This window comes from Vulpes vulpes, chromosome 13 (assembly GCF_048418805.1).
Source record: "Vulpes vulpes isolate BD-2025 chromosome 13, VulVul3, whole genome shotgun sequence".
NCBI lineage: Eukaryota > Metazoa > Chordata > Mammalia > Carnivora > Canidae > Vulpes > Vulpes vulpes.
Window position 1 is genome coordinate 133782542 of NC_132792.1, and position 23690 is coordinate 133806231.

Genomic DNA, 23690 nt, shown 5'->3' on the forward strand with positions numbered 1-23690 from the left:
AGTGTTTGTCTTCAAATATTCCACAGTATTTATGAAGCTCCTACTACATATAGAGGGCACCATGCTGACTACTAAAGATAGAACAATGAGCATATTTCCTCAGTCTCAGTCCAAAATCTCACCCAACTCTGAAAGTTCAGCTCTGATGTGGTCACCCATAGGGACTCCCTGGAAGCCCTGTACTTGAGCTCGTCCTCTGACTCACTGGCTCCTCTCACCCTTGCTCATGAGCAAGCCCTGTGTCTTTTGACTTCCTTTGTGTCCATCACAGTTCACCTGAGACACTAAACAAGTGTTTTTCAAATTAATTAATAAAATACCTGTCACAAGGCACCAGACTACAAATCTATACTCTTCTCAAAGGCTTTGCAGAGCATGCTTCTCCCATAGTTTTTGGGTCTTGTGGGTTGTTTGTTTGTTTTACAAGTTGAGTTGCTGCCTCTACAAATTAGCCTCTAATTAGCCTCTGCAAATGAGAAGTACATGACTGAACACGGGGAAAGGTTTTCAGTGAGACATTCTTTATAATATGGGGCTGGGAAAATCAAAGCTGCGTTACCCTGGTAACGCTCTTTCCATGATGGTGACCCGATTCACTAAGAAAAAGTTAAGTGATATTTTTTACTGTTTGTTTAAGGTAGTGGAGAAATTGTATAACAATAATAAGATGCTTAGAAAGGGGCAAGCGTTGCTTATCTGGAAAAATCACTTATGTAGATCTGCAGATTATAATGCAGTGCTCTCCACTGGTGAGAAGAGATGCAGCAAATTCCCCCCCCACACACACACACTCCCCACGAGCTAGTATGTTTACTTACGTATTTTTGCCAGGATACTTTGCATTTCTATCATTCCACTTTTAAAGAGTTGCAGTGACCTTAAGAAAATAACCTTATGTAGATGGTTTTAGTGATCCTCCAAGAAGCCTATGACATAGTTCCATAAGAAATTTAAGAAAAGAAAAGAGACAAAAATAAAACACATGAAAAAATAGATATCCCCCATCAAGGCCAGATCTCCTACAATGGTTGCTTTAAGGTATGGTGGGGGGCAACTGGTTGGCTCAGTGATTGAGCATCTGCCTTTGGCTCAAGTCATGATCCCTGGGTCCTAGGATTGAGTCCAGCATCAGGCTCCCTATGGGGAGCCTGCTTCTCCCTCTGCCTATGTCTCTGCCTCTCTCTCTGTGTCTGTCATGAATAAATAAATAAAATCTTAAAAAAAAATAAGGCGGGGGGATCCCTGGGTGGCTCAGTGGTTTGGCGCCTGCCTTTGGCCCAGGGCGCAATCCTGGAGTCCAGGGATCGAGTCCTGCGTAGGGCTCCCGGCATGGAGCCTGCTTCCATCCTCCTGTATCTCTGCCTCTCTTTCTCTCTATGTCTATCATAAATAAATAAATAAATCTTTAAAAAAAATAAGGCATGATGGGAATTATTTCTGATTCGACTATTTCATCCTCTCACCTTTTAAAGTAGTAAGTCTTTAGGAGAAAGCTTTTAAATTAAAATGTTGTAAAACAGACTGTTTTCTGAATAGCATGCAAATAGTTTCAGAAGAAAGAAAATTACAATATTGTTTATAAACAATTTACAGTGCTGAGTCATTATTTTTCATTGTTTAAGCTGCATTAGATTTCACAAAAGCTGTTTAGTACAAAATTGCAATAGGAACGCCTGTCCATTGTATTTTTCAGAAGAAAGCTGGTTTTCACAATATTATTCACATTTTGTAAACAGCATCAATGAACCTGCACATAAAAGGTTAAATGTTTGCAGACCATTCTTTTTTGCCTCAAAGATCAGAGACAAATTACTATTTTTATTTTACATTCCCTTGATGAGGATAATGATAAACAGCTGTCACTTCAGTGCTTAGACTGCAAAGAATCCTATTGCAATCCTATAATTTAAACAAAGAAAAAAATACATAGTCATACACAGTATACATAAGAGCACAACAGAGAATTTGGTTAGAACTGGGTCAGAGAAAAGGGAACATTTGCTCTCTGAAATTACTCAGTTAAAAGAGAGTCCATCTATGCACATTTCCCCCATTTTCCTTAGATAGATTAGAAAGGGAAAGTATTTCTTCTTTCTTTCTAAAATCAGAAAAGAAATCCAATTTGCATTCTGAATTCTGTGACTCCCATCATGTCCATAATATTATCTGAGTGGTTAAAGTTTACATGTGATCACATATTATTTTCCAAAAGCTAAAGAGAATTTCAAATTGTTTTATGGGTTATTCTGGAATAATTCTTCCTCCTCCTCTCCTCCTTCCCTTCCTCCTTCCCCTCTCCTCCTCCTTCCCCTCCTCTTCCTCTCCTCCTCCTCCTCCCCCGCTGCCTCCTCCTCCTCCTCCTCCTCCTCCTCCTCCTCCTCCTCCGTCGTCGTCGTCGTCTTATTCTTCTTCTTCTTTTTTTCTTCCTTTTACTGTTGAGAATTAAACCATTCAGTGCTCTCCATTCGCTCTGACACTTTCTTTATTCTTTGCATCTGGTTTCAAAAAGTGAAAGTGAATGTCTTTTGCATGTTTTGATAAGCAAAAACTAAAGTGAGGCTAAAAGTTAAAAGTTGTGTGAAATGGGAAAATGTAGTGTTTCTATATAAAAATGTGGATGATGACATATATCATTTCTTGGTGTTTTATATTTCTGGAGGTTCTTTCAAAAATACTATTTACTCTGCTTTTCTCTCCTGTTTCAATAACCTTTTTTTCTTTACAAATAGCAATATTTTAATGACATCTTTTCCCTGGAAACTCGTTTTACATTTATTATTTTATCTATAAAACTGACTTGATGTATTATGGATATTTCACCATTTCATAATACTTCTTGATTTTTTTTATACTTAAGGAAGAAAAATAAATTTGTTAATATTGTATGCATGTTACATATTCTGAACAAATTTCACCTCTCAGAGATTCAGCATGCTCTTCTATAGGTTGACAATAACAAGGGCCTCTACCTCCTGAGGTTGTGGTATGGATCTTCTATGTAAAGTGCTTAGCATAGTACCTAGAACACAGCAAGTGCTCAATAAGTGTTCGTAGGGCAGGTGGAATATTGACAATGAAATGTCATCACCCCCAACTGTTAAATACCATAGCAAAACCTCAGTATATTTCAGGTCAGAGAGACAAACTGAATTGTATTTTATCTACTAGAGAGGCTTATGTCGCTTTGTATAAAAGATATTTTCCTCACAAAGCTGTCGGTCATCTGTTCTCATTTATATACATAATTTCATAAGCATTTTATCATTCTCACTGTTATCAAGTAGTAAGAGATCCTAACTCATCACCCTGAGTGATTCCTCTGGTCTCCAGTGTCTCTGACATGTACACAGGCACACTTAGAGGCCCTGTAATGCACCAGAGCAATTTCCTTGACTTAGGTAAACCCCTTTTGCAGTTGTTAACTCCACCTCTCATGCATTGAGCTCTGTGCTGGGTGCTGAAAAAGGAGGGATAAACAAGACCCCAGAATCTAATAAGAAAGGAACATAAAACTAGGCTGGATATTAAATAATATAAGTGAATACAAGACACAGAGGAAGTACAGAGGTGGGAGGGGGGGATGATGGGGGCCTGGGGGTTTTCAGGAGCTTGTCCAGAAGAGGTGAAGCAAGACTCTGAAAGATGGAAGATCTTCACTGGGGGGAGGAAGTGGTTCTGGGCAAAAGTGACAAGCTTGCAGAAAACACGGAGGTATAAAAAAAATACACTTGCCATTTTTATATTGCTCTAATTGAAAATGTTTTATGCCCAAATTTTTTGCTTTAAATTTTCATAGTATATGTTGAGAGCCAAGCAGCTCTCTAACTCATATTAGAATATGAATATCCAGAAAGGAAAGAAAGCAGCTAAAATGTATTGAGGCCCTTGGCCAGGTCATCTCCTCTGTGTTATCTCATTCAGCTTCCACAAGTGTACCAGGGACACAGATCCCCATTTTACAGATAGGAAAGCTGAGTTTTAATTACATCAAGTAACTGAAATGTGGCCACACAACCAGTCCACAATAGAGCATGACTTTGAACCTAGAGCTTTCACTTTCAAATACGTTATCCTTAAAATAGCACTGTAGTTACTACTGACTCTTACAACTTGGGTTCAACATGGAGCACATTTGCAGTGGTTTTTAAACCCTAGAAAGAAGTTTGGAAAACTGATTGTTTTTTCACTGCCATGGCTTACCTTCCCTCTATCACTTTACCACATTATGGCCTTAGCTTTTTACCTACTTGTCCTAGATCCTTTTGTGCTTGTCTATCACAAATTAATAATAAAAATAGAGAACTACCTAAGACTCGATTTAGCTCTTTGTCTCAGTGAGCCAAGACCATTTAAAACAACAGTCATGGGATGCCTGGGTGGCTCAGCAGTTGGGCACTTGCCTTCAGCTCAGGTCGTGATCCCAGGATCCGGGCTCCCTGTGAGAAGCCTGCTTCTCCCTCGGCCTATGTCTCTTCTACTCTCTCTTTCTCTCTGTGTCTCTCATGAATAAATACATAAATCTTTAAAAATAAATAAATATATTTAAAACAGTCATTTTTGAAACTTCTTCTACCTTGCTGGAGTAACAGTAAGATACCTCAGAAATGTCCTCCAACTATCACCCTGAAGCAATGGAGTCATACTCTCAGGATTGGAAAAATGACTGTTGTGATTTAGTGAGCACATTATTTTAATATTTTTTAAAAGTATTGGATATTTCTGAGCAAGAGAAGCTGATATAAATGACTAGGACCTATTTCTCTCTTTGTTATTGTTGACTTTGTCAGCCTACAAATATGCCTTTTACACATGCATATTGATTCAAAGGAAAAAAATGTCATTTATAGATCCATTTAAGCACAGTGCTTTGCCTAGAACTGATACAATGATTGAAAGCCTGGCAGATCAAAGTATGTACATTTCCAAAGAAAAGTACTTCATGCCTACAATGGAAGCAATAAATTATCCCCCCTCCTTTTTTTTTTTTTTTTTTTTTTGCATTTGTAATTAAATCTTTCCAAATGTTAGAAAGTAGCCAGACCACTAACAATATTTGTATCATGTTCTGGGGCTTAGATGGTTCAACCTGACTTGAAATGGAGACCATTTGTTCTAAATTGATTTCAATGCCAAGCCAATAGGTCAGCCCTTAATGATGAAGATGCCATTCCAGCCCAGCCTCTGGTGGATAAGCCAAAATTAATTAACTCAAGTCCCATAGTATAGAAAACAGATGCTTCTCTCATGTTGCACAAATAAATTCTTTGTGTATAGATGTGTTCTGTTTTATTCAAAGAATAACAAGTTGGAAGTTAAAATTGTAAGTTTTCCACAATGGAGCCAGCCTTTAGTAGTGATGACAGAAGCATGAATTTACAGAACAAATTCCAGCAAGTGCATGGAAAGATGAATTATTCTCTATATCTCTTATTTTGACTCCAGGCCAGGCCCAGGAGATTTATTTTTAAAACCTGGGCTGATGCAAATGCTGATCCATTCCAGGACAGACCTAGGAGTTCCAGAACAACACCAAGGTTATTTCTAATCTATAGAATCCCTTGAGACCCCTCCCAGAGATTTGCATCTGCATCATTTGCTTGGATTCAGTTCTTTGGCCAGCTTGCAAATGGCTGAAGATTAGACTGTTCTCTAGAGAGATGTTGTTAGGTGAACTGTTTATCTGGTTATTCATCTCAGCATTCACTCAGAATAGTTGCCTTTCCCAGGTTGTGGCTCGTTAAAAGTTGAGTAATAACTGCATGGTTCTGATCTCTTTTCAGAATTAATGGGTATGTTTAAAATAAAGATGATACCATCTAGTAATAGGACTCCAAATACAGTGATCAGAAGAAGTTGATCGTCTGAGAATGTGTGGTATTTTTTTTCTTTTGAATGAATGCAAAATAATACATGTTTTCTTTCCTTTCTGTTAGACTGAAAATGATGAGAATGGCCAAGCAGAAAACTTTTCCATGGACCCACAATTGGAGAGGCAAGTGGAGACCATTCGCAACCTCGTAGACTCCTACATGTCTATCATCAACAAATGTATCCGAGATCTTATTCCAAAAACAATAATGCACCTTATGATCAACAATGTAAGTGATTATAAACTGTCTCATTCTAACTTCTAACCCATCTTAGTGTGGAAAGTGCTCATAGTCTCATCAGGTTTTTTATGATATTTTCTGGATTATTCAAATGCCTATTACCTAGGTTCATTCATTTTCTATTAAAAGCGGTAAGTGGCTAGTGAAAGAGAATTTAGGAAAGCAAACATGGAATAGCCATAGCATTGTGGTATTCCCTATTGCCTATCTCCTCTTGAAGAGTGCACATTTGCTCACCATAAAGCAGAGCAAAAATACTGTAGCTGCAGTCGGGATATAAGTGAATTGCAAAGCCAACAATAAAACCAGATGCCCTGGCTCCTAGACTTTGAGATTAAAGGCAAAAAATATTTATTCTTTTCTACACACATGCACATAAAATACGTTACATGATTATTTTCACCTTCTAAAAACTATGGAATGCTATTTTAACCTGGGAAATGGCTTTTTGCCCTATCCCCTTGGATTCAAAGTCAGTCAGCTTCTCTTTTCTAAGGTAATGATGATATTGCCACCGATGTTAAAATGCCTGCTAGACTAGCCCTCAATTGATCTGTATCATATAGAATCCCTCCCTTTTTGTGGTTACCTCTACAGTGGTCATGATATGATACTTACATTATGTGGTCTAGTTTGGCAGCTCCTTTATTGAAGTACAAATAATATCATGGGTTATTTGAGAAATTATCTTTTAGATAAGATAAGCTATAATGGGGTGTTTTAGAATAGGCTTTTCGGACTCTTGAAAAGGAGACACCAACATTTTTAGTTCTAGCTATCTTCTAGGGACACCTTTTTATTTAAATCAATAATATATGATGAGCATTTGCTTGTGATAAATACAAATTAGTTGGCAAAGGTACTGGACACAGTTGAAATCAGCAGAAACCTATATTATTAAGCCTGGCTCTGCTACAGACTCTATTGACCTAAATAAAGACAAATCAGTTAACTTCTTTACATTTGTTTCCTCCATATGTAAACTACTAATCACGGAGAAAATACCTGACTTAGGGAATTTTTTTTGTTAAGATTTTATTTATTTATGAGAGACACAGGAGAGAGAGGCAAAGATATAGGCAGAGGGAGAAGCAGGCTCCCCACGGGAGCCCGATGTGGGACTCCATCCCAGGATCCCAGGATCACGTTCTGCGCTGAAGGCAGACCCTCAACCACTGAGCCACCCAGGTGCCCCTGGTTTAGGGATTCATTTCAGAAAATAGTACATGTAGAAATACTATGAAAAATATACTTATAAGAAACCAATGTGTCTGCCTGCCTATTTAAGAACCATAAAGAGGGGCATCCCTGGGTGGCTCAGTGGTTTAGCGCCTGCCTTCAGCCCAGGGTGTGATCCTGGAGACCCGGGATCGAGTCCCACGCCGGGCTCCCTGCATGGAGCCTGCTTCTCCCTCTGCCTGTGTCTCTGCCTCTCTGTGTGTGTGTGTGTCTCTCATGAATAAATAAATAAAATCTTAAAAAAAAAAAGAACCATAAAGGCCTTTTCCATATTTCAAGATTTTTTTCAGAATTGTGTTTGTAAATATGACATTCTATTTGTTGTTCATAGTATATTTGTTCCTTGAAGAAAGGTTTCCTCAGAGAAACCCCTTGAGGGAAACCCTTCTTGAAGAAGCTCTAAGTACCCAAGGTTTTTATCTCTATTCCCTACACATTTTTGCATAATCACGCAAGGTTATTAGGATGCTTTGAAGTATCAGCAGTAGATAAGCAGTATCTAGGAAGTTTGGAAACCAGGAATTGCACTCAAGCTTAGTCACTGGCCCACTGTGTGACCAGAAGCAAATTATTTGGCCCCTCTGAGTTGAAGTGGGTGACTTCTAAAATGACGATAAGAACACTGAGCTGCCTCACTGAATTGTCAGAGAATGTAATAAATGCAACCGTATGCCATTTTGAAAAATACAGAGTACTAAACAAATTGTCTGTGCATTTTTTTAAATTACCCTCTTAATTTTAGTTAAATGAGTTCAGGTTGTTTTGCTGTGGTATATCCAGGCACTTGCTTATTTAAACATTTTCCTGACGAAGTATCATTTATCTTTTCAGTGTTTGATGGCGAGTCATTAGTGCTGCCAGCAGTTCAAACACTTCTTTGCTCTGCACTGTATTCAATCATCCACACAGGAAATAGCCCTTACTGTCTATACTGTGAGGAGGAGCCTGACACTAATTAGTCAAAAGGAAAAAGAAAAAAAGACCCTCTTGCGAATCTATCCTACTTTCACCTTCTCAAGAAACACACACACACACACACACACACACACACACACACACACGAAGAAATGCCGGGTTAATTGCCCTCCCCCCTCACCAGTGTTCTTGTTGGTTTTAATGAAATGGCTAAGCCCCCGCCCACAGGGAGTTGTCCAGGGAGAGCTCTGCAAGCTGTCTTAAGAGAGACCTTACACAGGAATAATGAGACATGGAGACTTACAGGAATGTGTGGAGAAAACAGAAACATCATGACACTCTGAATTCTTAACGAAATACGGTTCTCTTTGTTTGAAATTTAACTTTTTGTATCTGTCAGAAAGGAGTTTACATATCTCAGATGACCACTCTTATTTTGTCTGCTTTTTTACACTATACATAAAAATGCATAGTCATATCTATCTATCTATCTGATAATGATATATATGTGAAAGAAATAAATTACCCTTTATAAATGCCATATCCTCATGGCATCTTATTGTACGGGACACCTGGACCCTTTCTATCCATTCCAGAAGTGCCCTGTGGAGTTCAGGGAACAGAAACGTGGTGAACACCCAGCGCTGTGCCATGCATACGTGCTGATTTTTTGTTCGGTGTTAAGAGACTTCAAGGCAGAGAATTCATCATAGAATCACAACTAGGAAACAAACGCCTTGACTCCTCATTCTAAACTCTGTCCACTTAACCCTGCTGCTTCTATAGATGGCTCCGGGTTAGACCCTGGTTCTCCAGAATCAACGACTACCTGAAGCGGGGGCCTCTGTGTGTGGACAGTCACCGTCGAAAGCCGCACTGCGGCCTTTCCTCTCTGAAATGGCAATGGCTACCCTGCCTTCTGAAAAAGAATATGTTTCAGCCAACTTTTCTAAAGTTCAGAATTTGGTGGGCAGTTTCCTTTGAAAGTTTACATTAAGTGCTCTGCCACTCAGGTCTCCATATGGAATTATTTAAGAAGTTTAAAGCCAGCAATAAATGCCTTGCCTCAGACATACTGTAAGCCTTTGTCTGTTGAAGCATAGCAGCTGTTGCATTGCTTAAGCGCACTAGGGAACAGCGGCCCAAAGAAATAGCAAGTTTATGACAGCCGGTCATTCTGGACGGGCTACAGTCGAAGCAGCAGAGTCTTGTTGAGGACTTTAAAGTCAACACACACCTAGCACCCCATGGCAGGCACAGTTTGATGGCCTCTTTCTCTGCAGCTCACCCCATCAGAAGATTCTCGGTCCCAGAATCAGGGAAGGGAATCCAGCTTTACTGTGAAAGCGTCAGTGGCAAAGCCAGACATCATTCTGTGCTGGTATCCATAGGACAGCCATCCACTAGGTACTTGTTATTTTGCCCAGATTATAAATGAAGAAACTGAGGCTCTGAGAGGTTAAGTGACTCACCCCGGCTCTCAGAGCTGGGACTGGCAGAGTCAAGATTAAAACCCAGATCTTCTCATCCACAGTCCGTGAACGCGTATGGTGAGGTTAGGCCAACTACACAGCTCAGCTAGCAGGGCTTCTGTCCCCATAGCATATACCTGATGTATCTTCCCCGAAGGCTCATTTGCTTGGATATTTAATTAGGGTTTGTTTGAATATGAGAAACATTTTAAATCTTAACTAGTAACTCGAGCAAACCCAGATAATACAAAATAGAACATAAAGTTTTTATGAAATTTTTTAACAATCAAATATGAAGCCCAGAGGCGTTTCACACTTGGAGTGCATGCTGCCGCCTGTGCCCCTGGACCCCTGGAGGTCCACATTTACTCTCCTTGGCCATTGGCACTTTGGTGGAAAATCAGTAACATGTGCTCCAATTTCAAAACTCACTGTAACTTTCACATGTATGAAGTAGAGTGTTATTTCAAATGTTCATTATTTGAGGTGAAAGTATCCCTTAAATACCAGGGCACTGATTTGTTTCCACGGGTCAAGAATTCAGCATCCTGCCCAAGAAACAGATCAGGACCAGAAGCTCCCCTCTCCCCACTTTCCCCCACTACCATCATTCCGCACCGAGGGTAACACTCCTGATGTCTTACAGCATAGCTTATCTTAGCTCTGGCTGTTCTTAAACTGTGGAATCATATAGTGTGTGCTTTTTTGGTGTCTAACTTCTTTTGGTTGCTGTTAGGTTTGTGAGTCAAAGGATGTCACTTTTTAAAAATATTTATTTATTCAAGAGAGAGAGAGCAGCAAGCAGGGGGAGCTGCAGAGGGAAAGGGAGAAACAGTCTCCCCACTAAACAGGGAGCCTGATGTGGGGCTCGGGGCTCCATCCCAGAACCCCAGGATCACAACCTGTACTGAAGTCAGAGGCTTCACTGACTGAGCCACCCAGGTGCCCCAGGATGTCACTTTTTAAAGAAGGAAAACAGCACTGGTCTTTAGCGGAAATATATCCCTGAGAAATGGAAAGGAAGCTAAAGCAGATGTGAAAGAATTATGAGATCTCAAAGAACCAAGTTCCTTTCCCAAACTAAGCAAATTTAAACTTCTCGATTATGTTTTTCGTATATGTCTTCATGAGAATGAGAACTATCACCGTGTTGCAGACTGTGGCCCTCCCGTCTAGAAACAGACAGCTCTTAAGGAAATGGTCTCTTTAGTAACAGAATTATGTGAAAATTTTCGGAATGTCCCTTCTATTTGTGAAGGTTTTAATAGGGTCTTAATTATGAAGACAAAGAAGGTTTAAGATCCCAAGCTATTGCAGGTTGATAGAGAAGGGTTAAAGTAAGAAAGAGAAGAAAACATGTGGAACGTTTTTAATGACCTCACATTCCTTTACACTGAGCAGAACGACATGGTGCGGTCATGCCTGTTTATCTAGCCTGTAGAGTCTGAACTGGAATGAGGTTTTGTAGTATGAGAATTTTTTTTGTGAACCATACCAAGATGTATAGGTTATAAGGTGTTATAATTAAAAGCATAAATATTATTTCAGGTCTCACATCCAAGTATAATTCGTTTATGCTGTGTTCTGTGAGGTGTATTCTAAATGCCATCACCTCAAAGGGATCTTACTTGGTCTCCCCTGTCGTGCAGAATCCCTGATTTACGTATGTGCACCACGGACATGCGGACTGCTCAGAAAGTCCCCAAAGTGTCTGGAAACTCCCTGACATCCCCCTACCTTTGTTCCAGTTGTGGCATCACAAAACTAGGCTAGCAGGAGAAGAGAAGAGTCTTTCTAAAATTTTGTTTCATTGAAAAATAAAATGTTTACCCTCCACTCTGAATTGAACTGTATATGTGTCTTGACACCCGCAATAGCTTTCTGTGTGTTCTTCTCCCTCTAAAAACCTCATGCCAACTTAATTTCGCCTGTGTGCTTTACAAAGAGCAGCTTTTGCTTACCGAACACTATCAAAATGCTAGGCATTGCGCGAGGCAATTTATAATTATTCTTTCACTTGATCCTCACCACGGCCCTAGAGACAGCTACTACCACTGTCCCCAGTTTACAGATCAGCATCCTGAGACTGAAAGAGGTAGTTATTTGCTCAAGAACAGCAAGTGTGGGAGCTGGGACTCAAATTCAGAGCTGAGTGTAGAGCGAGTGCTCCTAAGCACTGTGTCATACTGCCTTTTTTTCTCTCATGCTAGTAATATTCCTATTAATTCAGAACATTGCCAAATCTTTGGGATAGTAGGCCAGTTTTAGTGTGTTACGTTCTGATGTGGGAGAGTTGATTCAAGGCAGATCTTTGATCAGAATGCTGAAATAAGCCCTCATTATTTTATTTCGTGGTTTGTTTGACAGTCGCTTCTTAATTCAGATCTGCTTTAAATCTCTTCTTGGAAGGACCTTCTTTTAAATTGTGTTTAATAGATTCTAAGTGATACTCCAGTTAGATGTAAAGCTTCAAACTAGCTTAGCCCAACTGCTGTTCAATGCCAGGAAAATTGTCTGGTTTTGAGTTTTGAGTTGCATCATCTATCTGAGTGCATGCACACTCCCAGCAGCGGAAGATTCGTGCAAGTGCCCCTGACTCTGTGGGTACCTGCAAGTGTGTTTAAAAGTGACTGAATCTCCAAAAAGGGGGATGAAGTATTCCTTAATCCAGATCTAGTGTCTTTCCTCTAACTTTTAACTTACTTCCTGACTTCTGATTTTCTGTTCTCTGACTCACCCAAACCTCAGTGCTTGAAATGTTCTTGTTCCTTTTGCTCCTCCCCTTTCACATCAAAACAGCACCCTCATCCACCTGGGTTTTCCTCCATAATGTAATTTATATGTGCCCATCTTTTCTATTCCACTGCAGTCTTGCTAAATTAAACTCTTACTGTCTCATAAATGACATATAATGGTCTCCTAACAGATTTCTTTCTCTCAGCTACCACCCTTGAAAATTCTTTTCCAATCACAGACAGATTACTTTTCCTAAAACTCTATTTTATTGTTTCACTGACTTGCTTAAAAGTCTTCCATGGCTTCCCATTGCCAAGTGGATAAAGTTCAAACAGTTTGCTTGGCATTCAAGGCTTTCACATCTGGCTCCAGGTTACCTGGCCAAATTTACCTTCCACAGCTATCACACATAAACCTTCTACCCTCTAGACAGTTGCCCAAATACATCTCGTCTACTAGATTACTTCCACATTTGAATCCCTCTTGGTTTACAAAATGTGGACAGAGAATACTTTTCATTTCACCACAGTGAAGCTATGATTTTGCTGAGTTTTCTGATCAGTATAACTATTTACATAGTTTGATACCTTTAAAAAATAATAAAGCTACATGTTTTAGACTCTTGTCATCTCTTGGTTACATATTTTAACTACAACTCAGGAATTCTGAGCATCTGACAGCTGTGCTGCTGTCTGCCTAAATTTGTAACAATTAAATATACTGGCCTTTGGAATTTCTTAGAAAGATCCAGTGACTCTAAATAAGTATTAGTCTTATTTAACAGAGAAACTGAAAAATCCAAGTTGGTTTATTTTTCTAGGCTTAAGTTAATTAGCATACATGCTATACTGCTCTAAAATAATGATGCTTAGACATAAATTGTCTTTGCTAAGCATTCAATCCAAGTGGGGTAAGGGGGTAACAGAAAGAGCACCAGACTGAGTCAAAAGATTTGGGGTTCAACTTAATGTTATGTGGCTTTGGGCAAGTTACTAAAGTCTCTGAATTTCAATGTCTTCTTCTGTAGAATTGAGGTCATAGTAAATTTTGTATGTATGTGGTGGGAATCAAAACATAACTTGCGAAGGTACTTGGGACATTCTGTCTTTCACTGATTCCTGCACTCACTTGTTTCACATTTACTAGTTCTGACATGATGACACATGTCACACTCAGTGCCATCTTGGCATTCTGTCATAGTTTAATTGATGGTGTTTTCTCTTAGTGGCATAAAATTATGGCGTATCTTAAAATTACTGGTATCTTCCATTTGATGAGATATGGTGGCTGGTGCTTGCTCCCTTGGTGCTGTGCAATGTATGCATCCTCTCCATTCTCATTCTTCTTCAAACTGCCCCTCCCCTATGACTCATACACACTGTTCATACTTAAGTCTGTTTTCATATATCTGTTAATTATGGGAACTATGTCAGTCCTCAATACTGTTAAGTAGTTCTACTGTAGACTTCTAGAAAGCCAAGAGTATATAACTTTTTGGTTTTGTAAGTCAACTTACAATAATCATACAAGGTTCTGGTTTTTTTAAATTTTTTATTTATTTATGATAGTCACACATACACGGGGGCGGGGGGGCAGAGACATAGGCAGAGGGAGAAGCAGGCTCCATGCACCGGGAGCCCGACATGGGATTCGATCCTGGGTCTCCAGGATCGGGCCCTGGGCCAAAGGCAGGCGCTAAACCGCTGCGCCACCCAGGGATCCCTAAGGTTCTGTTTTTAATAGAACTTCACTTACTAGTGCTAATTCTACCATTGGGCTGACATTGAAACCTGGGATCTTTATACTACTCCAGTGATTGTGGTAAAAACTAGTAAAAGACTGGGAATGTGAAGGAATGGATAACTTCCTTTTGTGCTATGACATAGGTATCTTTACATCATTGTTTTCTATTGAAAATACTGCAGCTTATCTTCTGGTATCTGCCCTCATCTCTATGCCAAGCAGCCGCAGACAGCATTGTGGAAATGCTTGCATTGCCAACAGGCCCTGTTCTGGTGATAGCAAGATTTAGTCCTCTTTCAACTAATCTAGGTTTTCCTTTAGTCCACAGCCATAAGACAGAGGGGAAGACTGTTCCTGCCCTGGTACTGAGGATTGGGAGGACAATGGAGAAAATGAGAGTAAACAAATACGCATATATTGTACATCTTGCGTGCATGATGCATCATGAACTTTTTCCCAGAATGAGATGTTGCAGACTTGGTCCATGGGCTCTGAACCAGTTTATACCATTTGATCACTCATGTATTCCCATTTTTACTTTTCTGTGGTAACCTGACAGGTTAAAGATTTCATAAATTCAGAGCTCCTAGCACAGTTATATTCTTCAGAGGACCAAAATACTCTGATGGAGGAATCTGCTGAGCAGGCTCAGCGCCGGGATGAGATGCTTCGAATGTACCAAGCCCTTAAAGAAGCCCTTGTGATCATCGGCGACATCAACACTGCCACCACTTTCACCCCTGCACCGCCTCCGGTGGATGACTCCTGGATACAGCATTCCCGCAGGTAGGAAAATAGCGCCACGTCACCTGAGGCCTGCCAAGCTTGTCCGGGATCATTTTATGAGTGTGCTTCCCTAAACCAATATGAACCAAAAGATTAAAGAGAAAGAAAGATATTTAAGTTCAGGAGTGAGAGAGAAGGTCAGATTATCTCCGCTCCCTTCAAAAACAAACAATATATCCTTACAATGGAATGTTATACAGTCATCAAAATGAGTAAGACAGTTCTATACTGAAGTGAAGAGACAGCCAAGTTAATGTGAAGCTTAAAAAAAAAAAGTAAGTTGTTGAATGTTATGTTCTAATATGTACAAAACAAGAGCTTATATATAGAGAATATTGTGTTGTGTCATAGAATATAGTTGAAAAGGATACATAGTTTCCTGTGTACTGGTTGCCTCCACAGAGAGAATGGTTGGGGGGGGGGGGAATGTCCTTTCCATCATTTACCCTTTTATACCTTTAAAAATATATATACTTAAGTAATCTCTACACCCAAGATGAGCTCACACCCACCACCCCAAGATCAACAGCCCCGGCTCCTCCCTTTTACAAGTTGCACTGTTCCTAAAACGGATCTGAGTTCCTCAATCAGAAAAAAAAAGACTTTTTACAAAGCAGCCAGGAAGCCTCAAAATGTTTTTTTGAAGATGACTCCAAACTGAAATGGATCTCGTCTGTCCCCAGGTCACCCCCTCCGAGCCCCACGACCCAGAGGCGGCCGACCCTGAGCGCTCCCCTCCCGCGGCCCGCCTCTGGCCGAGGGCCTGCGCCCGCCATCCCCTCGCCCGGACCCCACTCGGGGGCACCCCCGGTGCCCTTCAGGCCCGGCCCGCTACCCCCTTTCCCCAGCAGCAGCAGCAGTGGCAGTGGCAGCAGCGACTGGTTCGGAGCGCCCCCACAAGTCCCCTCCAGGCCCACGAGGGCCCCACCCAGTGTCCCCAGGTAAGTGCACTGCCCCCTACGCAGGCTAGGGGGATGCTCTTTGGTTCTCTTCTGCTAGCCTAACAGACAGACCTTATTCAGATAAGAAAATTGCAAAGATATTTTCATACACATTTGCAGTTTTCACCCAGGAGGGGTATCATGGGAAAACCGTGAAGCCTGTGACACCATTTAAACACCAATATGTGGTCCAGACCTCTCCTCTATCAACTGGCACAAACTAAGTGGGACCATAGGAAACTGGGTCCAAATGAATGACATTTGGGCAGCTGTTTGTATAATTTGAGAGAGAGCTTTGAAAGGAAAAAAAGAGCCATGGCTGGGTTATTGCAAGCTGTGTGCTCCATAGGTCATGAGAGTATCAAGAGCTAAGGCCTCGCCTTCTCTATTACCAATGGAATTCCAGAAAACCACTCACTTCAAGGAATATTATCCATTTGCCCCCTGAACTATAACCCTTAAACCCAGTATTATTAACTTTAATGTAGTCTAAGTAAAAACTGGGCTGATCAGTTTGCAATATATTAAAAAGAAAAAAAGCTATGCAGAGAAATTTTAACATAGACATGATGATTGCTATGTGCAGTCACTAACCATATATGAGATGGAACATCATACATTTGAATTAATACATCTTGGCACGGGTAAGGAGATTTTCCAGGCTTACTTGTGAAACAAAATAGTGAATAAATGAAACTTGAAACATGTATATAGTTGAAGCTATATCCTCATTTGTACATTTATAGTCAAACATGTACAATGTGTATAATTAGAGATTTTAAAAATAGAAGGAATTAGAGGTTTTTTTCTCAAGATCAGAAACTTTAAAAGAAAACTAGCTCATACAGAAATTTAATTGTTTAAAACATTCAATTCAGACTATTATAATATTTGTATGCTTTATGAAGGAAAACCTTACTATGCGTGTACCATAAAAGAGAAGTGACTTCCTCCCACCCACGAAGCCTGAGTCACCTCACTCTCTGATTACGGGGCTTACATTTATTTTGATCTTCAGGCTGTTGGGTGTAGTGAGGAGAAGGGGCATCTTAAACTAGTAAACAAAGGATGGTGTAGCAGGAACAGCAGGGGATGTGGAATCAGAAGACCTGGTTTGCCACAGACCTTGCACAACTCATTAAACTCTGAGCTAGGGTTTCCTCATCTATGAAATAGGAACAATTTGAAAAAGGTTGTTGCCCAAATCATATGTAATGAGCCTGATAAACTGTAAAGCACTGTGGTCGTTAGGGTTATCATCACTTTGGTCCTAATCAAAAAGGATAATGTACTCTCAAACCCGTATTTTTTTTTCCTCTAAAAATAAGGTCCAGCTTATACTTCATTTGGAACGGAGCTAAATTTCTAGTAATAGTAGTAAAAGTAATAGCTAATATTTATTGTGCTCTCAATGTTCTCAATGCTCTCAATGGGCACTATTCTAGGTGCTTTGAAGGTACATTTTTGTTTACTGCTCCACCCAACCCAACCACCCAAAAGGATAGGTTATTATACATTTTACAGATGAAGCCCAGAGGTTTAAGCGATTGGCCCAAGACTGCTCAACCAGACCCTAATGGAGCTGGGCTTTAATCCCAAGCAGTCTGACTCCAGAACCCAGTCTTCCAACCACAATACTAGGGTTTCTCAACCTTGGCACTGTTGCCATTTGGGGGGGGCACTTGTCCCGTGCATTTATTATGTTTAGCAGCATCCGGGCCTCTACCCACTGGATTTCCAGTCATACTCCCCCAGTTGTGAATACTAAAAACATCTTGACATTGCTAGTGTGTTTGGGGAGGTGAGGAGTGGGGTGTAAAATCCCCCTCCCCTTGAGGATTACCACACTACATTATTGCAAAGATTTTTCCCTCCATGTAAAAAATAAATAAATAAATGTCAGTGTTGAGCCTCACTGCGAGCAAGGTTAAATTATTGTTTTAGGAAATTTCAGACTGACTGGGAAAGTATCTGTTATTGTGCCAGGAAGGTGTGGAGACCACTGGGGGGCAGGGTGGGGTGTTGAGAGTGGGAAGGCAGGAGTCCCAAACAGGAGCCTCAAAGTCGGCTGTTTTGTCTGTTTAGCTATAAGAAGGAACCAAAGCAACCTGGTGGTGCCTTTCCTCGGGAATGAACATGCATGTCTTTGTTTGCTCGCTTGGCTGCTTTACCTCTTTGTTTCAGATAAGCTGGCTTGCCAATCCCTTTCAGAGATACTGCTGAATGCTAAACTGATTTGTTAGGCGAGATGGAGTCACCCTTTCCAAGCTCACACACGGAAAGAAGGTAGCCAGCAGGAATCGGAAGCTCCAGCTCTAGCTAGAGAAGGGGAACCGCAGGTTTAATGCATCTGTGTTGGGGAATTTATAGGACAACGGTTATGTTATTCAAAACTTCTAGAATATTCTCAACTTGGAGCCAGCCCTAACTTGCCCTGGCCTTGCAAAGAGTCTCAAATGTAAAACAGAAATGAGCCTTCAGAGTAAAAGAGGAAGGAAGGTTGGTTTTTGTGCTGAGCCTTCAAGTTTTAGCGCCAGCCAGTTCAGTGCAACGGGAGGGAAACCCCTCTTGGGGGGGGGGGGGGGGTCACCTGAGAGAGACCCAGAGAGACTCTGTCAGGATCCTTATGCCTATTAAAGTTTAGCTTTAGATGAAGAATTCTGACCACATAAAGTCTGTTTTTAATAAAAGCCAGAGCAGGAATCCTACCAAATGCAAGCCAGAAATGGGGTTTAAGATTTCAAAAAAAAAAAAAAAAAAGAAAGAAAGAAAGAAAAGAAAAAGAAAGAAAAAAGAAAAAGGAAACAAAGAAAGAAAAGAAAAAGAAAGACAAAGATGAAAAAAGAAAGAAAAAAGTTGAGGGGAAGCTCTTATTGAAACTTCACCTTGTTCTGTTTATTTATATATTCTCTTTTCCCTCTTTCCCACTCTGATTTGCCTCCATTTTCTCTATTAAAAACTGAGAAAAAAAAAAAAAAAAGGTTGAAATGCCATTATCCATCATCTCCAGGAAAACAACCCATAGCTTTCCGAGAAGGAAGTTTGAATTTTTTTTTTCCTAACCTCTTTACTTTCTTAAGGGCCCTTTCTCCTCTTTTATCTGAAACCAGAAACTCCTAACGTGACAAGACAGTACAAGCCGTGTCCCGCCGGCTCCCTGTTGGGCTTTAATATTACAGAGGCAATAACGGAACTTTTAGAGGCAAAATATTCTACATCCGGCATGTGCCTGTACAGAGTTTTCTTCCGGATAATTTTCGACTTCATTAGCAAGTTATGATTTTGATGTTAGGAGCATATACACCTTTATTTTAACCTTACTCAGATGTAATGAAAGCACTTGCTACTGGACAGAGACCATGAGCGTTCGGGTGTGTTGGTTTTTTTAAAAATTATTTTTATTATATCTTTCCATTCCACTCCTAAAGGAAGAGGAAGGAGAGGGGCGGGTGGGGTCGTTTTCGGCCCAGCTTTTCTCAGCCGCTCAAGCTGTTCTGGTTTCTGTGCACCGAGCCTGCCTTCGGTGAGGGAGCTGGAAATGCTGCAAACGACATGCCTGTTTAATTAGTTCCACCTGAGCTCGGGGAGCATCTCTATCCCAAAGAGACTCACCAGTGGGGATGCTTCTGTCATTAGTGAGTTGAGTGTACACAAATCTGATTTGTGGAACGTTGTCTATTGCCAGAATATCTGGCTTGCCCCCTCCCCTCTCGCCCCACTCAGCTTCTCTGAAGGGGCGAAAACCCAGTTTGAAAATCCCAGCCAGTTGCGTTCCTGTTTAGCAAGATGATCTGAAACAGACATTACCACTTCTTTAGGGGCCCCGGTCTTCTTACTTGAAGATCCTAATCTTCATCAAATATTAACTTTAGGGCTGATGTAGCTATTTTCGGTTACGGCTTCTTAAAATTAGTTAATTGGGAATCACAGCCTTTGACATTAACAGAACAAATTAACTGAATCAGAGTGTGTTTTTCCTGGCAACAGCTGATTCTGGCATTATTTTACTCATTTGTCTTCTCCCCTTTCCCTGGACTAAGCTATTTTGCAACGGTCAAAAGGGGATAAGGGTGGGAGGAAGGGTCCCTATCCAAGGAAAAGCAAACTCCATTTACCTCATCACGCAATCCTCTATTTAAAAAAAAAAAAAAAAAAAACTAAAAAACTGAAGTACTTTTTTTAACCACCCTTGTCACCAAGTCTGATGGTGTCTTTTAAAAATGGCAAAACTGAATCATAGGAAAGGATTTAGCTTTTACTCCAGCTCATCCACATGACAGAAACACAAGATGGAAACCAAGAAATGCTCCATTGACTCTCTGGTGAGCCCAATAGTGAAGCTGACATCTCGTGCTCCACGGACAGCCCTGGAGCATCATCAAGATTATCACAGGGTTTCCCACTTATGCCCATTCTGTGACTTACTCATTTTCCCTGACTTTACATGGCGCACTTTGAGAGTCTCATCACAGTCCCACGGTCTCAGTAATTTACTGCAAAGCCAACCATGGCAAAAGTTACAGAAATCTCTCTCCATAAAGAGATAATTGGTGCACTCTTGGTCTTGTCTTTAAGGAGGTAAAAACCATTTGGTTCTCTTTACAATTGAATCTTGTTTTACATGTTTGACCTTGATACACTGCTATGCTGTATCTCTTTTCCGTATTTTATATGTTGATCTAATGGACATTAACACAGAATCCCTTTAACTTAGGGATAAGTTCTCCTTGTTTTGTTTTTTTCAGCCAGTCCCCCAAATTTTGAGTAAGGACATACCCACGATTCTTATAAGTTTGTCTTTGCATCCCTCACATGAAGGTTTGGTGCCATGAAGGATGAAGCTGCTGAGTCTTGAAGTCATGGGTTCAGGGTACACGGACAATTAAGCGACTTTTGTGACTAGCCTGTGTCTGATTCTCCTGAAATCATGTCCTGGAAACATCCTGACTTACTCCCTCCTCAAGAGCCCTCTAAAAGTATGACTTCTTTTAGCAACTGAGTGTCATTTGGACAAGTGATGAATTCGTCTTGTGATTTCTGATTTCAGCCATGAGTTTTTTATTTTCCTCACTGTCCTTCCCCTTTAAAAAACAAATAAATAAATTTATGATTAGGTATTCTGATTTTTCAGGAAACGGTTTTTATTTTTAGTGACTGGATTTAAAAGTCATGGAGAGATTTTTTTTTTCTTTTTTTTAGTATAAATGCCAAGAGTGGAAACAACTTTGAGGTGTTCTTTCTGATTCTTAGCATTATTTAAGGCAATTTTGTGAGACTGCTGTGTTATAAAATTTGTTACTGAAATCCCAAATGCAATTAATAATTTGTTGCAGGTTCAACATGAGTTGAAAATATGATGCTTCATATATTTTAATGAAAATAGAAATTTGGCCATAAACTGTTCACTAAAGAAAATATTCAATTTAATTTAAGCCCTTCAGTTAAATATCCCATCAAAATCACTCAAATTCCACAATCTGTAACATAATATTTCACTGAGGTGAATCGATGGTTAATGACAAGAGTTTTTCATTTTGCAGTCTTGGTTTCCATCTGGTTTAAGTGAAGGTAAAATTAGTCTGGTGGTTTCCTTCTTGGGTCTAGAAAACTTGAGTCTACTTTACACAAACATCTCCATCCTGCCACAGTGCGGAATGACTGGCAGTCTGTTCAGGTGAGACCCAGGAACAGAACTACAAGTGTTCTGAAGGTCAGAATTTGGGACTTTTGCAGATGTGTCAAGGTAGACTTCAGATTGCCTTTCTGCTTTCAATGTGTCCCTTATCTCACTTTTCCAAATATCTGAGGCTGAGGGGACGATAGAAGAAAAAGAAAATGAGAAAGGATCTACATACGACCAAGTCCAAGCAACCAGAAATGCAGACAGGCGGCAGGCAGCCGTAAATATAACAGTATGCTACTCCTAGCCCAGTGGTAACTGGCATTAAGTTAACCAAATACAACTGCTTCCACATCCCGTGACAAATAATAGCAAATAGTTCTGTCATTGTTCTCTCTGGGGTTCTAAATTGCTAACCTTCAGCCATTGCAAGGAAAGCCTTTCTGAGTTTCAGGATACCCAGCCCTGCCCTGGGTCTCACCTGATTGATGAAGACAGCCAAGACGGGAGTCTGGCACGAGAGCCACTGACCAGTGAAAAATGCACAGTAAATGCTTATTATTCTTCCTGTGGCCAGTCAGCAGCAAACTGTCACCAGTTGGAATCTGCTGAATGTTCCTATATACAAGTTGATGTCAGCTCTAAAGGAAAAGAAACAAAGAGAAAGGAAAGGAGAAGAGAAGTGAATCCCGCCCAGTGTAAGCAGACAGACACACGGGCTAGTACTTCCCTTTCATCGTCGCCTTCTTTTGTCTCCTTTGCTATAAGAAAAGAATGATTTTACAGAGAAAACCTTGACATGCAGACAGTGTTGGTTAGATGGCACATTTTTTAGTGACTTTGGAGATTCATAGCACAATGTGATGCGTGGCTCTTCCACCTCCAAATTTTATCCAAGCAGCACGCTCCGAGAAGCTGCTGGGCGCTTCTTCCTTCCCTGTGACTTACCAGCTACTGTGAAAGAAGCGAAATTCAGCTTACTGGAGTGGTTCTGGCCGATAAACAGCCAGGAAATTAAACATGAAATTGTAAATGTCACCTCTTTCAGAACGGGCCCTAAATGCTTACCTCCAGCAATATGAGAAAGGAGAGGAGGATTTAGCTGAGGGTTTGATGGCTTTTGTCTGCTTGTCATAACTTTATTGCCGCTTAGACGTAGAATTTTTAAATGCCCAACATTGAGATCCTTTAGCTTACTAGAGCCAACATATTGTAACCATTGTCTGGGGGAACCTCTGAATCTAAACACATATTTACACCCTTTAGTTGCCAAATGAAATCCATCTGGCTTACTTAATGCTGTTGCCAAAAGAATATTACACTTTTGGTCTGGCCAGTATTTTTAAGTGCAGGGGAAGGGGGGTTGGCATTGGAAGGACATTGAGTTTGAGAGATTCTGCAGGTGTATTGACACCATATTACCTGTATTTCAATGAAAGTTTAGATCACTTGGCGACTCTGATCAAAACTAGGAGAATTTCTACCTAGGGCAAAGTCTAAAGCCACAAGGTATTAGGCAGCCTCATCGTGTGGTGTGGTACTTTCTTTTCCTTTTGGCTGCTTTTCAGGCACCAGAGCCACATGATAGGCAAAACCACAAATAGCAAGTGCTCTAATTTCTGGAATTATTTTTTTAACAATTCCCATAAACACTAGGAAATGTCCATTCCTGCATTCCAGCCAAAACGATCAGCTCATATGAACTGAGAAAGGACACATTCCATCCAAGGATCAAAAAAAAAAAAAAAGGCTAATCAAAATGGCAGATGGCAAAATCCTCCTTCACTCATAGTCAGTGGCAATGCTGGGCCTTCTTGACTTCCATTGTTCAGACACAAGGAGAGTTCCATATCTCCATAAAGTCAACATTTTCCCCTATTGAGATTAGTTAAAATGCTGAAAAATAGGCTAAGGTGTGAATACTGGGAACCCAGTAAATGTGCAAGTTGATACGAAGTTTAGCAATAAGTTACATTCCATCCCTGCTTTGTTTGTGGAAGGGCTGAGGAAGCAACAGAGAGGGAGAATGATGTGAAGGCCTGGAAAACCACAAACTAGATGCACCGCCACACGGGCACCCCCAGGCTTCTGTGGCAGTTTCGAGAACCGAGAGGAAGTGAGAGGTGTT

General features: G+C 40.5%; 1 protein-coding gene across 17 annotated transcripts in view; it reads left to right on the forward strand.

The window, feature by feature from the left end:
• The window catches only part of DNM3 (dynamin 3), a 563024-nt gene that overhangs the window by 517182 nt on the left and 22152 nt on the right, over positions 1-23690 (forward strand). For 9 of the 17 annotated variants that reach the window (XM_072733032.1, XM_072733026.1, XM_072733029.1 and 6 more), the window contains 3 exons: positions 5934-6098; positions 14775-15001; positions 15685-15942. In XM_072733032.1, the coding sequence (XP_072589133.1) occupies positions 5934-6098; positions 14775-15001; positions 15685-15942 (650 nt within the window). Of the gene's footprint in view, positions 1-5933; positions 6099-14774; positions 15002-15684; positions 15943-20687; positions 21066-23690 lie in introns of those variants that run through there. The other 8 variants (XM_072733031.1, XM_072733035.1, XM_026001291.2 and 5 more) reach the window with 2 other exon arrangements.